At 40.0% G+C, this 15,984-nt stretch overlaps 1 protein-coding gene across 1 annotated transcript in view; it reads right to left on the bottom strand.

Moving 5' to 3' along the window:
• LOC126248813 (DNA mismatch repair protein Msh2) overlaps positions 1–15,984 on the bottom strand; it is a 244,481-nt gene that overhangs the window by 119,313 nt on the left and 109,184 nt on the right. Inside the window, exon 5 of the mRNA XM_049950222.1 lies at positions 14,978–15,085. Coding sequence (XP_049806179.1) covers positions 14,978–15,085 — 108 coding nt within the window. The remainder of the gene's footprint in view (positions 1–14,977; positions 15,086–15,984) is intronic.

Here is a 15,984-nt window from a genome sequence, read left to right as displayed (position 1 = left end):
GTGGTAAGGAACCAGGTGCGAGAGAAGTTGGCACATGTGCCTGATTCAGATCAGAATCTTTTGTATCCAATTCTGGAGGAATACGCGTGACTATTCCAAGAACAGCAGTATCTGCCAGCAATTAACCTCGTAAAGCATGAAATTCCGAAGGGGGATGCTAGACAGATCGCTCAGAAACCATATGGTGAGCCAAAACATTATGACCACATGCTTAATTAATAGCTTGTTTGTCTGTCTCTGGAATGAAACACACAATTGATTCTATGTCTCAGGGATCCGACAGTTTGTTGGTAGGTTTGTGGCATTAGATGTCTACACACAGGTAATGTAATTCACGTAAATAATGGGCCGCTGATTTGCTTACATGGTGATAGCACCCAATAGTGACCCAAATGAGTTCCACAGGCTTTACATCAGGTGAATTTGGTTGCTGAGAAATCAACGTGAGTTCACTATAATGCTCCTCAAACCACTGTAGCACAGTTCTGGCTGCAAGACACAGACAATTATACTACTGAAAGATGGTGGTGCTGATCGGACCGACATCAAGCATGAAGGGCTGCAGGTGGTTCGCAGCTGTCAAAGTGTCTTCGATTACTACCACAGGTGTCATGCTAGCATAGGAGAATCTCACCCACGGCATAATACTGCTCCAACCAGCCTGTGTCCATGGCGCACTGCATGTTTTGAGCACCGTTCACCTAGACGATGGTGTTTGTTGAGATGACTATTGACCTAGTGTAGTAAAAATGTGATTCACCTGAAGAGGCAACATTTTTCCATTGATTGACAGTCAAATCCCCATAATCCCATGCCCACTGCAATCTTCACTGGTGATAGGTCAACATGCGAACACATAGGGGTGGTCTGCGGTGGAGCTCTATGTGCAACAACGTACGATGAACAATGTGCCCCGAAACACTTGTGTGCGCCCCGGCATTGTGTTCTTTCGGCAGAGATGCCACAGGTCATCATCTATTCTACTTCACAGAGCAGACAGTCTTCCGAACACCACGTTTTGTGAAGAGTTGTGGATGTCCAGCCATTTATTGCCTAGTGGTAGTTTCACTGTCCTTCTACCTCCATCCTTAGATGCTCACAACAGCAGCACATGAACACTTGACCAGCTTCAGCATTTTCAAGATACTCATTCACAGGCTCTGCATAGTAATAACCTGCCCTTCGACAAAGATGAATATATCAATGGATTCCCCATTTGCAGCCCATATCTTCGCTACAGTGATCTACCGTCCATGTCCATTCCGTTTACATACTTTTGTTACCGCATCACGTGCCCACAACACCACCAGTCAGCATTCAACATCGCAGAGAGGAGTGGCCGTAATGTTTAGGCTCATCAGTGTATAAAACCATACGATTTACAATCTATTGTTGAAGAAACTATTCAGTAGCAGCTGGCTGCAGGGATAATTCAACACTCTGCAAAGCACATGGTCTTCACCTGTAGTTGCGGTCCCAAAAAACGAAAGCAGTAAACAAAGTCACTACCCGAGACACTTGCCCTCTATCCCATGTCAAAGAAACACTGGATTGATTGGAGTATTACCACCCCTGACATGTGTTCTGGGTACCACCAAATTCTGATTGCACCACAAGATTGCCCCAAAACTGCTTTTGTGGTTCCTATTGGATTATATCAGTTTCTCCATATGCAGTTTGGTCTAAGGAATGGGTCTGCCACTTTTCAAAGATTTGCTGACTTACTATTGAGAGGTTTGAAGGCTATTATGTGTCTCGTGTATCTGAATGACATAATTTTTTCAAGGGCAGTTGATGAACATGCAGAGAGATTAAGGAGCGTGTTTTCTAGGTTGCAAATTGCACACCTTAGTTTGAAAATAGAGAAGTGCTCACCTCCTAAGTCACTGTCCAGTACCTGGGACATATTATTAGTGCAGATGGAGTTAAGCCAGACCCCAGATTGACAGAAGCTGTAGAAAATTTACAGTGTCTACAAACGTTGAAGAGCTGTAATCATTTCTGGGACTCGCAAATTATCATCACTGTTTTGTGGGGGATTATACAGTGATAGCCAAGTCACTGATGAAGTTGTCAAAGAAGGCTGTTGAATTTGAATGGACAGAGGAATGTGACATAGCTCTGTTAATCTACCCACATTTTGAAAAACGGTTTATTCTTTCCACAGATGCATTTGATTACACTGTGGGCACAAATCTTTCTCAGGAGTACAATGGTGAGGAGAAGCCTACAGGTTACGCCTCTAGGCAGGTGAAATCAGCTAAGATTTATTATTGCACTACCAAGAAACAGCTTTTAGCACTTATGTTTTGAGTCAATTATTTTAAATGCTACTGATATGGGCACAAGTTCACTGTTTTCACCCTTGTATGGATGTTAAGTTCAAAGGACCCCAGTAGGTTAAGTCTATGTGCACTGAAAATAACATAGTATGATTACACAGTATGTTACAAACCTGGCCATCCCCGTCAAAATGTAGGCTCATTAAGCTACAAAGTCAGAATTGTTCACAAGGATGATGCTTCAATAGAGGAGCTAAAGGAAGCACAAGATTGAGAAGTAGAATGTCACTAGTACACATCTTACCTAGAGTTTGTCACTGAAGATGGTATTCTATTTCACAAGGCCCCCCTTGGGTAACAGAGTGGTCATACCTAAATAATTATGACAGTTTGCAGGCCTGCCATAATGGGTGATGTGCCACAAATGCTAGGATAGCCTCTCACTTTTGGTGGAAAGGTAGACAAGCAAATGTACAGAAATATATTCAAAATCTAAGGAACAAAATCCCTTTACATACCCTCCCAGAAACTACGAGGCCATTTCAAACCGCCATGTTCGACAATGTTGGCCCCTTTACATGAAGTACCCAATACAATAAGTACATCTCGTCTATTCTTGATCACTTTTCTCGGTACTTAATTCTAGTACCACTCACATTTATGACCACTGGAACAGTCGCTTGCGCCTGTGTGAATTACTTGGTTTGGAAGCCCCAACGCTATATTAACTGACTAAGATTCCAACTCCAAGTCTGCCCTACTTGTACAAGTATGTAAACTGTTAAGAATCAAGAGATGGTGCACAACACCTTTTCATCCACAGGCAAACAGCCGCCTCAAACGCGTCCATATGACAATTGTTCAAATGCTGTCTTATTACGTGGAGAAGACTTGTGTAGATTAAGATAAATATGTCACTTATGTTGCTTTGGCGTATAACAGCTGTATAATGAATCAACTGCATGTATGCCCTACAAAGCAGTCTATGGAAGGCCAACGAACTCCCCGTTTAAATTTAGTAACTTCCCAACTGGAGTAATTACGAGCAAAGTAAAAGTATTGGCCCACCATCTTAAGTCAATTTGGAAATAGCTTAAGCAGAACAGCACCAAAACCGCTCAACGTCAGTTGTAATGTAGTAACAAACACACTATGCTACCATAATATAAACCAGGTGATCTTGTACTACTCCGAAATCCAGTAGTATGACAGGGAAGAACTAAAAAGTTCACTCTTTAGTATGAGGGCCCTTACTCTGTTTTACAGGTGACATTCCTGGTAAACGCAAAGATTCAGTTGTCTGATCATACTGTGGTACTGCATTTTGATCAGCTTAAGCTGTACCATGGCCCGGCTGGGCTGTTGCCAGATGTACCAACTAGCCCTGTTCCAAGCAAAGGTAAAAGAAAAGAAGGGCAAGCCACAGCCCACATGCTGTCACTACACCTCAAGAAATGGGAACCCCTATGTCCTAAGCTACAGAGACTACGTTTGTTTTGTAAACAGAAAAGAAAATACATTGTCAGACTTGTAGTAGAGTATAAAATGTGAGGAAAAAATTATGTACAGGTATGAGGAAGTCTAGAGCACCAGTATGCTTTGGTATTTGAATATAAACATGTATCAGATGGACATATTTAATTGCAATAGACAAACTAGTAGAAGCTGACCTCAGGGAGGATCAGTTTGGATTCCGTAGAAATATTGGAACACGTGAGGCAATATTGACCCTTCGACTTATCTAAGAAGCTAGATTAAGGAAAGGCAAACCCACGTTTCTAGCATTTGTAGACTTAGAGAAAGCTTTTGACAATGTTGACTAGAACACTGTTTCAAATTCTGAAGGTGGCAGGGCTAAAATACAGGGAGCGAAAGGCTATTTACAATTTGTACAGAAACCAAATGGCAATTATAAGAGTCGAGGGACACGAAAGGGAAGCAGTGGTTGGGAAGGGAGTGAGACAGAGTTGTAGCCTTTCCCCGATGTTATTCAATCTGTATATTGAGTAAGCAGCGTAGGAAACAAAGAAATATTCGGAGTAGGAATTAAAATCCATGGAGAAGAAATAAAAACTTTGAGGTTTGCCAATGACATTGTCATTCTGTCAAAGACCGCAAAGGACTTGGAAGAGCTGTTGAACGGAATGGACAGTGTCTTGAAAGGAGGATATAAGATGAATATCAACAAAAGCAAAACGAGGATAATGGAATGTAGTCAAATTAAATCGGGTGATGCTGAGGGTATTAGATTAGGAAATGAGACACTTAAAGTAGTAAAGGAGTTTTGCTATTTAGGGAGTAAAATAACTGATGATGGTCGAAGTAGAGAGGATACAAAATGTAGACTGGCAAAGGCTAGGAAATCGTTTCTGAAGAAGAGAAATTTGTTAACATCGAGTATAGATTTAAGGGTCAGGAAATCGTTTCTGAAAGTATTTGTATGGAGTGTAGCCATGTATGAAAGTGAAACATGGACGATAAATAGTTTGGACAAGAAGAGAATAGAAGCTTTCGAAATGTGGTGCTACAGAAGAATGCTGAAGATTAGATGGGTAGATCACATAACTAATGAGGAGGTATTGAATTGAATTGGGGAGAAGAGGAGTTTGTGGCACAACTTGACTAGAAGAAGGGATCAGTTGGTAGGACATGTTCTGAGGCATCAAGGGATCACCAATTTAGTATTGGCGGGCAGCGTGGAGGGTAAAAATCGTAGAGGGAGACCAAGAGATGAATACACTAAGCAGATTCAAAAGGATGTAGGTTGCAGTAGGTACTGGGAGATGATGAAGCTTGCACAGGATAGAGTAGCATGGAGAGCTGCATCAAACCAGTCTCAGGACTGAAGACCACAACAACAACAGAGATGCATGCTGCCACCCTCAAAATGATAGAAGAAGATGCCTGAGCCACTTTATCACATTTAAGTGTCTTAAGGCATAGAATAAGTTTTAGTGTTAAGGATTAGTGACTAGAGCAATGGATAATGAACTATGGTGTTTTAAAGGAGAAAATGAGTAAAGTTATAATCTACTGAACATTAGAATTGGATAAAATCGTGGCAATCTGTGCCAAGTAGTTGAGGAAAAACTGTCACGGTACTATTGAGCCTATGAGAACAAAAGCTAGTGAGACAAAGAGATGACAACTTCTAAAATTATCAGCGACCTAGATTGTATGGAGCAGAGCTCAGAACTAAGGAAGATAGGTTTTTACAAGTTTTACATTGGAGCTAAATGACTTTGAATTGAGCATGACAATTTTGTGACAAATATTAGATAAAGTTTATGAATACAAGCAAACTAGATTAGTTGCTCAAATATTATGGAGTGCCTCTTATATGCTTACCAGTAACTAATTTCACAAGAATACTGAAGTTCTATAGGAGCCTAACTTAAGTGTCTATGTACAGGCAAAGGATATTAATTATTTTCTGGTAGAAAAGCTACCAATTGCTTTTCATGCAATTCTCAGTGACACTCATCAGCTATTGCAACAATTTTAATTGAACACAAGTTAGTGTACATTATTTCCATAAGAACTGGCAGTAGTTAGCAGTGACAAGGAAAGTTTATGGTGGAGGATTCCATTAATAACACTGCTGTGCTACAGGTGTCATGTGGGACGTATGAACTAACCGTAACATCACTGACTCACGATGATGCATGATATGGAGGGAACAATCAACTTTGATGACATGGTGTTTGCTTGTTGACATGCAAGGGAACGTTTGTTTCTGTGGTGAACTGGAATAAACTTTTCATAACATGGTTCCTTACACTACTGATGGGGCATGGTGTGCTTGTATTGACTCTGCTGATGAAAACCTGGTGGGTATAAATAACCGCATGCTGCCACACGGATTTCTTACCCTACTGCCATGTTACCAACGTTATTCCGTACTCACTTCCAAGGAGCGGCCAGCTCAGGATAATCTGGACTGAGACACACTGACAGCACAGAATCTATATCATTTTTTTCCATCCAACAACAATGAGGTATTTCACCCTCCCTTGATGCAGTATTCCATACTTAGTTCTAACCTATTTTACACTGAGGCATGGGTGACACCTTGTTCTGTCAACCAAGCAGGCAATCGATACTTTGAAGGGTGAAACAACATATCGATAACCAATCAGTAAGCAGTTGGGCAGTTCTAAGGAGATAACACTTTAATTGTGGCCCACATTAGGCCTCCGACACACATGTTGTGTCCCATATCTACGCATGGAATATGCTAGGTGCTGCAGCATGTGACATATCTGCACATGCTCAAAGTCTTGCCCCTCGGACTTCTCTATTGTTTTATTGGTATACATTTCCATTTTTATGCTTTCCGTATGTCCGGACACTTATTTGATAATATGATTTGAGGCATTTTCCCCCTTGAGTAATTTTGATGCTGTGAATGTTAAAAGGCACATTAATGCCATACAATAAAGTACACATGTGTGAGATCCTCTGCAAAACCAATTGCAGTCTTAAGCAGAAGTGCCATTTGGATCTGCTCTAATATGCCATGTAGTGCAATTCAGTCACACTTGACAATTATCTGCTATGTCTTATTACTGCGCACTTCATTAGTACACTGGCAAATACACTTCGCACACTCCACGACACTCTGCACTAACAAGTCATTTCACTTTGCTAAGAGAAAATAATTAGGCTTTATTGCTATAATTCTACCACCAAGGATACAGAAAACAATTTCTGGCTCCTCAGGGTTAGAACACGGCTACTAATGGGTTCCCATGTTACATCTGGTAACCATTTTGCTAAATTACTTTTTCAGCATCCAACTTCCTTCTAGCTGCTGTCAGGAAATATACAATATCGTCTAACCATACACCCATTCTTGCAGATGAGCCTGCTTGGATTTTTTCTTTACCTGCAACTCTGAATCAGCATTCCGTCCAATTGATTCTGCTAACCGAATGCATCGGTTGTACGATAAATGATTTCCGGTATCAGATTACACCGGCAACTCGTGTGATTTGTAAGCATTCAGAACTGCACAATGTCTCATATTTCTCCTCTCTTCTTCATTTCTGGGTTGACACAAAGTATTATCGTTACACATGTGAGTGTGGCTCACTCCATCAGCTGTTGAACAAGTTAAGTGTTTCATGCTATCATATTCCACATAAGATACATCACCAGTTCATTCAATGACATACATTCAACTACCAATCGACATTATTCCTGCTGATAGTTATCTTACTTGAAATATATCATAAGTTGATTAACTGGAACAGTGCTAGAACTTATTTGCCCTAATGTAACATGGTGCGTATTACTGTAAGCATCTGGACTGGTATAAGATGGCTGCCACAAAAGCCTCATAAGCAAATGATAACCACATTCACCCAGACATTTCAGTACCATCACACTCTCCTCAGCTAATGCTGATCCTTACCATGATGTGCTGTACTATGTTTGCTCTACTTACTAGTGTTGTGAGTGCCCCACCTTCCCAAAATCATTCATTGCCATCGGCTTTAATGTTTGAGCAGTTGGATAATGTGCTGTACACACCTCACCAAGCCAGTATAGTGGCCGACTTGAACTTGACTGTTTTAAAAGAAGAAGAAGTAGCACTACAACAAATTACCAGTCAATCAATAGCATGTGAAACATTGTTGCAAAGGTCAGGCCAAAGCGGAACGCATTGTACCTTATGGGACATTAAGCAGTTGCATATTACCACCCAGGAACAACTGTGAAGCATTTCAGAGGCCATGCCACTGAAACACAGTGAGCGAGCTGTGTTCAACACGGGTGGCACTGTGTCGAAAACAATATCCAGAAATCCTTACAGAGCTGATGCTGGTCGTTGGGATAAACCACTTAGACAAGTCACTTTTTTTTTACTGCCCAAAACCACGAAACCCTCGTATACCAGCATGTGCGACTCGCACATATAGAGGGCAATCCTCTGCTACTACCAGACAAATTTATAGTGTACCTATGAACTAATACAACAATATGAGGTGGTGAGGAATTCAATCCAGCATGAACTGGTTACTATGCACCAGGAGCTGTCAAACGTAACTGCTACCCCGGGAGTAGCTAAGGCACAAAAAATTCTATTTTATGACACCCACGCAATCCAATTCATGTTACTACATTGCATGCTATTACTCAGTTCAGTTTACAACAAAAACTTAAGTCCTATCTTATTACCCGCTGGACTGTTCTAGCAAACACTTACAAACATCTCTTTTCAGTTATTATCACCAATGCATATGCTTTAGCCTATAAGGGGAATCAACTCTGCCAAATTATTATTCTGTTGCCAAGGTGTACTTATTGTGATTGGTAGACGTTTTATAGGCACCAGTACCTCCACCTGTCACTTGGACCACTTGTGAAATCTAGTGTTACCATCTACACTCTTTTCTGGTTGCCTGACCAGCCACCCAAAAACAAATCCTCTGGAAAACCTAGTATGTCCTGATCACTAGTAAAGATCGAACGTGAAACACACGTGGCGATATCTCTCAATGCCTTTCAGTCTTGTATGCACAACAATTATTACATGTGTTCTCGTTATCACTTAATACTGAGGTAAAGAACTGTGAAATTACACCATTCCTAGACAAGACTAAAACACCTCCTTACCCTCGTACTGTCCTTCACATACTAAAACCTTGGTTTGTCCCTGTTAAATACAGCTTCTTGTACTCTGTGCCACATCATATCTCACATTAGTTTTGATCTGTTACCAGTCTACTCTCCTGTCTCAGACCTACCGCGTCATCACATCAAACGGTGGATTATTGTTTAACATTTCTTCTTCCGACATAATTATGCACACTGTTAAGCCTCCTGCTTATTTAACCTACTCCCTTGACACTAGTCTTAAGCCTTTTATGTCATACCTGCCTGAAGAAACTACTGTCTTACCACACCCAGACAGCTTGCCAGTGTTATCCAAAAATTGTAAGTCTCGATGCTTAGATTCAGTTAATAAATTATTTAAAGCTTAAGAATATGGACAAACCATTCGATCACGCAATTGCGCGTATCATTCAATGGAATGACTAAGATTACGTGCACCGAGAGATTATTCCCAGTGCTGTGATTATCCCTGCAACTCTAATCTCTGTTTGACCTGTTGTATGGGTGCTATGTATCGTGGCCATTGTGAATGTTTTAAGCCACGACCTAAACCAATACCCAAGCAGCAGCCCTCCGATGAATATCATGGTTAATACTTAGGCACACTTCAAGTATGGCCCTACCTTATGTTAAGATGTAAAGGTTATGTTCCTTTTAAATGGTCAAATTTTGTGTCTTGGCATGGGGATCACATGCTGTCACTATAGTGGATAACTGTGTATCAAAGAATTTTGTTTTTGAACATTAAAAGTCCTGCATATCGGGAAAAAGGATTATTGTGCAATTTTTATTAAGAAACATAGGTGATTACACAGGGTTTGTAAACCACAGTCACACAAATTGCCTTACTCTTTATTTGTTGAACAAAGCCCCTTCTGTAACATTTATGTTAATAATAACTGTGCTACTGTTACTTTTTAAATGGCTCCACACCCTCAATTCTTGTGTGGACCTGATGTGAGCCCTGTCCTCGAGTGTTCCAGTCACCAGTAATCCCCGAGGCCTACTTACTGAGCCCACCAACACCCCTACAGCAGCACCAATCCTGTGGGCTTTCACCGTGGCCCTACACTGTGCCACCCAAGCCTACCGCGCACTGCTCAATTGCTGTCTAGCTGACTGCTTTGACCATGCCCTTGTGCTGTCCACAGGCTTTGACAGCAGTTGTTCTCCTCACATGGCCCTTACACCTATTGCATTACATATCAAGACAACTCACAGAGCCACTTCTCTGTAATTTTGCTTAATTTTGGAACAAAGCATACTTGGGCATTCCACACATGACTTTCAGGAATGTCATAACCAAATCAGTTTAAAAAAAAAAAATAGTATGATGTATACCATGCCCCTTTTAAGTGATTCTATATTCAATCACCCCCCACCCCCAAATATTTCTAAGGTCCCAATTACCACAAATGTCAGGAGAACTTTCGGCCGGAGCCATTTAAATTAGCATTCAATTTAACAATTTTTAGGATCCATTTAACAGCTCTCATGGAAGAGGGAGGAAATTTCATTGGTGGGCAGTTTTACTGAGAGAAAAAATGGGCTTCCACATTTTTTTTTTGCAGTTTGCAATTTTAAGTGTCTTTCATATGACACACGGTACTGCCACTTTGGCAAGACAGTGACTGGCAAGTCTGGGTTGGTACAGTACTGGATGTTTCACGTAACATTCGTGCTCAGTCCACATGAACATTGTCCCACAGTAGCACCGCTGACTGGGGATGCTATATTGAGTATTCCTGACAAAGGGATGCCCACTGCAGCACCCTCTGCTTGCCAACAGGACTGGAGGGCAGTTACATGGGGCATGCAGGACAGGTTGGTGAGAATGCGTTAATATTGAGATCGTTCTAGTTCCTCCACCTGGAGGGGGTGGGGGGGGGGGGGACGCAATGCCACTCAATTAACTGTAGCAGCCTCCTGTTGCCGTAGCAAGTTTGAGTTTAGTGTACCTCTTAGGCGTAGGCTTTGGAAGAAACAAAACCTCCACTGGTGACTGGAAACAGTCTTTTCTTTGAAGGTTTTCTCTCACCACCACTAGATGCCCTGCTTCCTGTTAATTTTCTCATCCTGACCAAGTTCAGCAAGTATAGTACACATGTACTGAAAGATACTACAGGTTTTATTCATGTTTCGAGAGCACAAAGGCAATGCTTCTGCACCTATGCAAATTTCTGAACCTTGTAGCATGTGTCTGGGAAAAAAATTGTCAGAAGAATGGAACATGATATCATGGGGTCCAAATGTTTAGTTTTTAGGTGTTCAGAAATGTAAGATCCGAGGAAAAAGATAAGTCTGGGATACAGCCTATTGCAGTATCACAATTGAAAAGTGGATGCATCATTATGAAGACTTGCTGGTCAGCCATGAAGACCCCAACACAATAGATACAGTTAACACAAATCACTGGAGGCAATTTCTAAGGCTGAGTTACAAGTAGCATTAAAAAATAAATAAATAAAAATAAGAAATAAAGAAAGAGGGCCTCAGGACATGAAGGCTTGAATGCGTAAATTTTCAAATGTGGAAACCAGGAGAAAAAAAAAAGTTTTACCAATGTTGAGTGAGGTACGACACACATGGAAGACTCCAGATGAATGGGAAGTGTGCGATATAATAAGTTTCCATAAGACGGGTGAGCCCCCCATGACCTTACTCTGTTGATTGTAAGACATTTCCAGCTGCAGATGTGGGCTCTGACCACAATCTATTGGTTACTAACTGTAGATTAAAATTCAAAAATTTGTAGAAAGGTAGGAAATTATGGAGTTATGGAGTTGAAAGAATCAGATGTTGTAGAGTGTTTCAGAGGGAGCATTAGGCAACAATTGACAAGAACAGGGGAAAGGAATACCGTAGAAGATGAATGGGTAGTTTTTAGAGATTAAACAGTGAAAGTAGCACAGGATCAAATAGGTGAAAAGACAAGGCCTAGTAGAAATCCTTGGACAACAAAGGAGGTACTGAATTTAATTAATGAAAGAAGAAAATATAAAAATGCAGTAAAAGAAGCAGGTGACAGGGAATAGAAACATTTAAAAAATTAGACTGATATGAAGTTCAAAATGTCTAAGCAGGAAGGGCTAGAGGACAAAGGTATGGATTTAGAAACGTATTTCACTAGAGGAAAGATAGATACTGCCTACAGGAAAATTAAAGGCCTCTGAAGAATAGAGAAACAGCTGTATGGATATCATGAGCTTAGATGAAAAACCAGTTCCAAGCAATAAAGGAGGAGTTTAAAAGTGGAAAGTCTATACATGGGAGCTACTCTTGAGAGCAATATTATAGAAATGGAAGAGGACACAGAAGAAAATGAGATGGGAGATATGATACTGTGAGAAGAATTTGACATAGCAGTGAAAGACCTACAGTGAAACTAGGCCCCAGGTAGAGGACATTCCCCCTGAACTACTTATATCCTTGGGAGAGACAGCCACGACAAAACTCTTCCATCCTGTGTGCAAAATGCAAGAGACAGGAGAAATACCCCCAGACTTCAAGGAGAATATAATAATTCCAATTCCAAAGAAAGCTGGGGATAATAGGTGTGAATATTAGTGAACTATTAGCTTAATAAGTCATGCTTGCAAAATGCTAACATGAATTCTTTACAGAAGAATGGAGAAACTGGTAGAAGCCAACTTTGGAAATGGTTGGTTTGATTCTGAAGAAATATAGGAACACATGAGATACTACTGGCCCTACAACTTCTCTTAGAAGTTGGATTAAGGAAAGGCAAGCTTATATTTACAGCATTTGTAGACTTACAGGGAGCTTATGACAAAGTTGGCTGGAAAACTCTTTGAAATTCTAAAGACAGCAGAGACAAAATAGAGAGACCAAAAGGCTGTTTAAAACTTGTTCAGAAACTGGACAGCAGTTGTAAGGGTCAAGGGGCATTAAAGGGAAGCAGTGGTTGAGAAAGGAGTGAGACAGAATTGTAACCTATCTTTGATATTATTCAATCAGACACTCTTGGCACACAAGTGCATACTGGAGTCTACAGTTTAGGGGGTTAATTTAACCAATGTTATCAACTCCTTTATGATCAGGCATAGTATTAAAAGGCACAATAGGAAAGTCGTTAATAGAAAATCAAGGATAAAAGCAAGGCTGAGGCCTTTCACCTATGTTGTTTGACATGTACATAAACAAGACTCACCAAGAGCAGCAGTAGATGAACTGAAAAGGAATACACACAGGGGAATAAGGGAAATAATGATGGTGTTATGACAACCTTGCTTGCATATGACCAGGTGCTAATAGTAGGTTCCGATGACAACTTGCAAAGAAATGCAGGAAAACTGATAACATACTATGTCGAGACTGAAAGATCCACGACAGCTCGCAGTGCTGTTGCCAGCTTTCAACTGCAAACCACTAACAGCTGTAGGCGAGAATTGTAGCCATCTAGGGAGCTGTGACAACACGGAAGTGTTGCAACGAAGATATTTAAAAATCGCATTACGTTATCGGTCGAGGTAGGCCCGTGAATCTGGTGTGCCCAACCCACTGCAACTTACAGGGATCAACTTACAACGACTCAACTACACAATTGTATAACATGAAAATATTGGCCAGGAAACTGAAAACAAAGGTTATGTAAGGAAAACACGTACAGAGGGCTAAGAAGTTGGTTAATGAGAAATAACACAACTGATGCTTTCACTTAAATCTCTTAATAGCAATATATCTTAACAATGTGGTAAGAACTGTCAGCCTCCATAGCCAAGTGGTCAGCAGGGCTGACTTTCCAGAACAGCCAGAGATTTTCCTCAGTGTAGGACTGGAACAATGGCCACTCATACTTGTTTTGCCAACTGAGGAGCATATCAATTGAGAAGCAGTGGCTCTAATGTTTGGGAAGTTGACAAGAGTCGGGAGGACACTGTGCTTGACCCAGTGGCCCTCACACTGCATCCACATGAAGGCATTACAATAGAGGACAATACAGTGGCTGATCGTCATCCCGTGGTGTTCTGAGTCTGAATGTGGAGCTACTTTTTACTTAACGTGGTAAGAACTAGTGAGACTATGAAAAAATAGAAAAGTACCACAAATGAAGTACCCATGGCAATGACTAACATTTACAACAGATGAGCCAGTGGCATACATACGTCTATTAGAAGCCTAAAAGAAGCAAGGATATCAGTCAACTGCAAGGAAACTGGAATCAGCTCTTACATAAGTTTTCGAATGGGATTTTTACAAATACTTGTTTACAAGATGAAGAGGATACCTATAGTGTATGGTTAGCAGATGTACTTGTCAGAGACAGCTGCATTTGTACCCAACAATGAAAATATAGTCTTGGTTGAAAAAGTTTCTCAATGTTTTTGCTATCCACTATGGAATTGGCGAGGGACCCACTTCATTGTCAGTTACCGATTTACCTGTTGTTATGATCTGAGCCAGTTGACAACAACGCCTGTCATGCACACTTGTTATTATTACTGCCCCACTCAGTACCCACAGGTTACTTGAAATGGGGTAATAGCAAAAGATAATTTACATAATGACCTCTGGAAACCAGAGTATGCTTGACATTAGGGATATAGAATTCACTACTCGGGCAGCAATAAAACACAAGGAATCCTGCCTCCACAGTACTTTGTCCTTGGAGTAACTGTTACACAGACAGAGTAACTGTTACACAGACAGCCAGTATATCACGTGAAAATATCTGTCATAATCAACACTAAATTATTCCCTTCATCAAGAACACACAAATGCTTACTCTCCAATATATCACTTATAGCAAAGTCAATTTCTCACCAGTGTCTGTCCAGGAAATATAATACTAGTTGTGACTGAAGTTAGTAATAGGAAAAGAAATGTTGCATTACCCCTATTACAATAAACACTGTTCTGATACAAATTATTTTGTTTCTCAGAAATAAATGAATGATCTTCATAGAAAACAGGAAAGCACAACAAAATTGTCCCCAGTAATCTATCCACTTGCAACAGCAACAGGTGGACTTCACATCTGTTAATAACATCCTGAGAGGCAACAAGTTTATTTTATTAACAATACTAGAACTAAGATACATGGTATTTCATACCTTGGACTTTGTACCACTGGCTGCTCGTATTGCTACCACAGAAGAGCTGAGCATAATGTCTGTATTGAACAAAATCTTCTCAAACTGATACAGATTCCCAGGGGAACCCTACAGCAAAGAAAAATAAATGTTAGACATCTGCTATTATTTATAAACACAAACTCAAAATCAGTGAAATCACAGATGGTATTACTATAAAAGGTAAAAAAGACTGTTACAGGTAAGTCATATCTTGTGCAAAATCGAATACAGGAGAAGATAAAACTGAATTTGCATTATATTTATACATACAAATATAATAAACACTACACTTTTGAATCTTTAAATTTGCAGTAAGTTAACAATTTGGTTCCACAAAAAGCAAACAATAGTGTACTTCACTTGCCAACAAACATTATGAAGAACAGTTAGTTAGTTACTTTCATGTTCCATGGATCATTTGTATGGTTGATCGTGATTATGCAGAACTAGTCATTTTACAATCAAATTACACATTCATATATAAATATGACTGAAAACTGATCACCTACAATTTTTTTGCATTGTTGTAGGTTGATTCCTACACATCACTTTTTACACAATGCAAAATTAGAAATTCTAATTCATCTTTATGGTTTTATACGACTACAGAGGAAACTACATTGTGATTTTTATGTGATGGAACTATATTACTGTAAAAAAGACCAAATGCAAATGGAAAGATGTACAGGAGAAATATTTTAGCTTCTCATATGCCTTTGAATAGAGTACTGCTTACTTGCATATGGTAACACTATGTAATTCCCTTCATGTCAGAAGTTTGCATACTACTAATGTTCTGCTTTGTATACGCCATTTACAAGGATGACAATATAAATATGAAGAAACTGCACTGTGCATTCACTTGATCACTGCTCAAAGATTACAAGACAAAATACAACTTTTCTGGAATAAATTTTATGAAAGGTATACGACAAACGACTTATTACATTTATACATTTAAACAAAATTTTTGCACACATCTCTAT

The sequence above is a fragment of the Schistocerca nitens genome, chromosome 3 (genome assembly GCF_023898315.1).
Source record: "Schistocerca nitens isolate TAMUIC-IGC-003100 chromosome 3, iqSchNite1.1, whole genome shotgun sequence".
Taxonomy (NCBI): Eukaryota; Metazoa; Arthropoda; class Insecta; order Orthoptera; family Acrididae; genus Schistocerca; species Schistocerca nitens.
The sequence above is the reverse complement of the archived record's forward strand: the minus strand, read 5'-3'. Positions and strand labels throughout refer to the sequence as shown.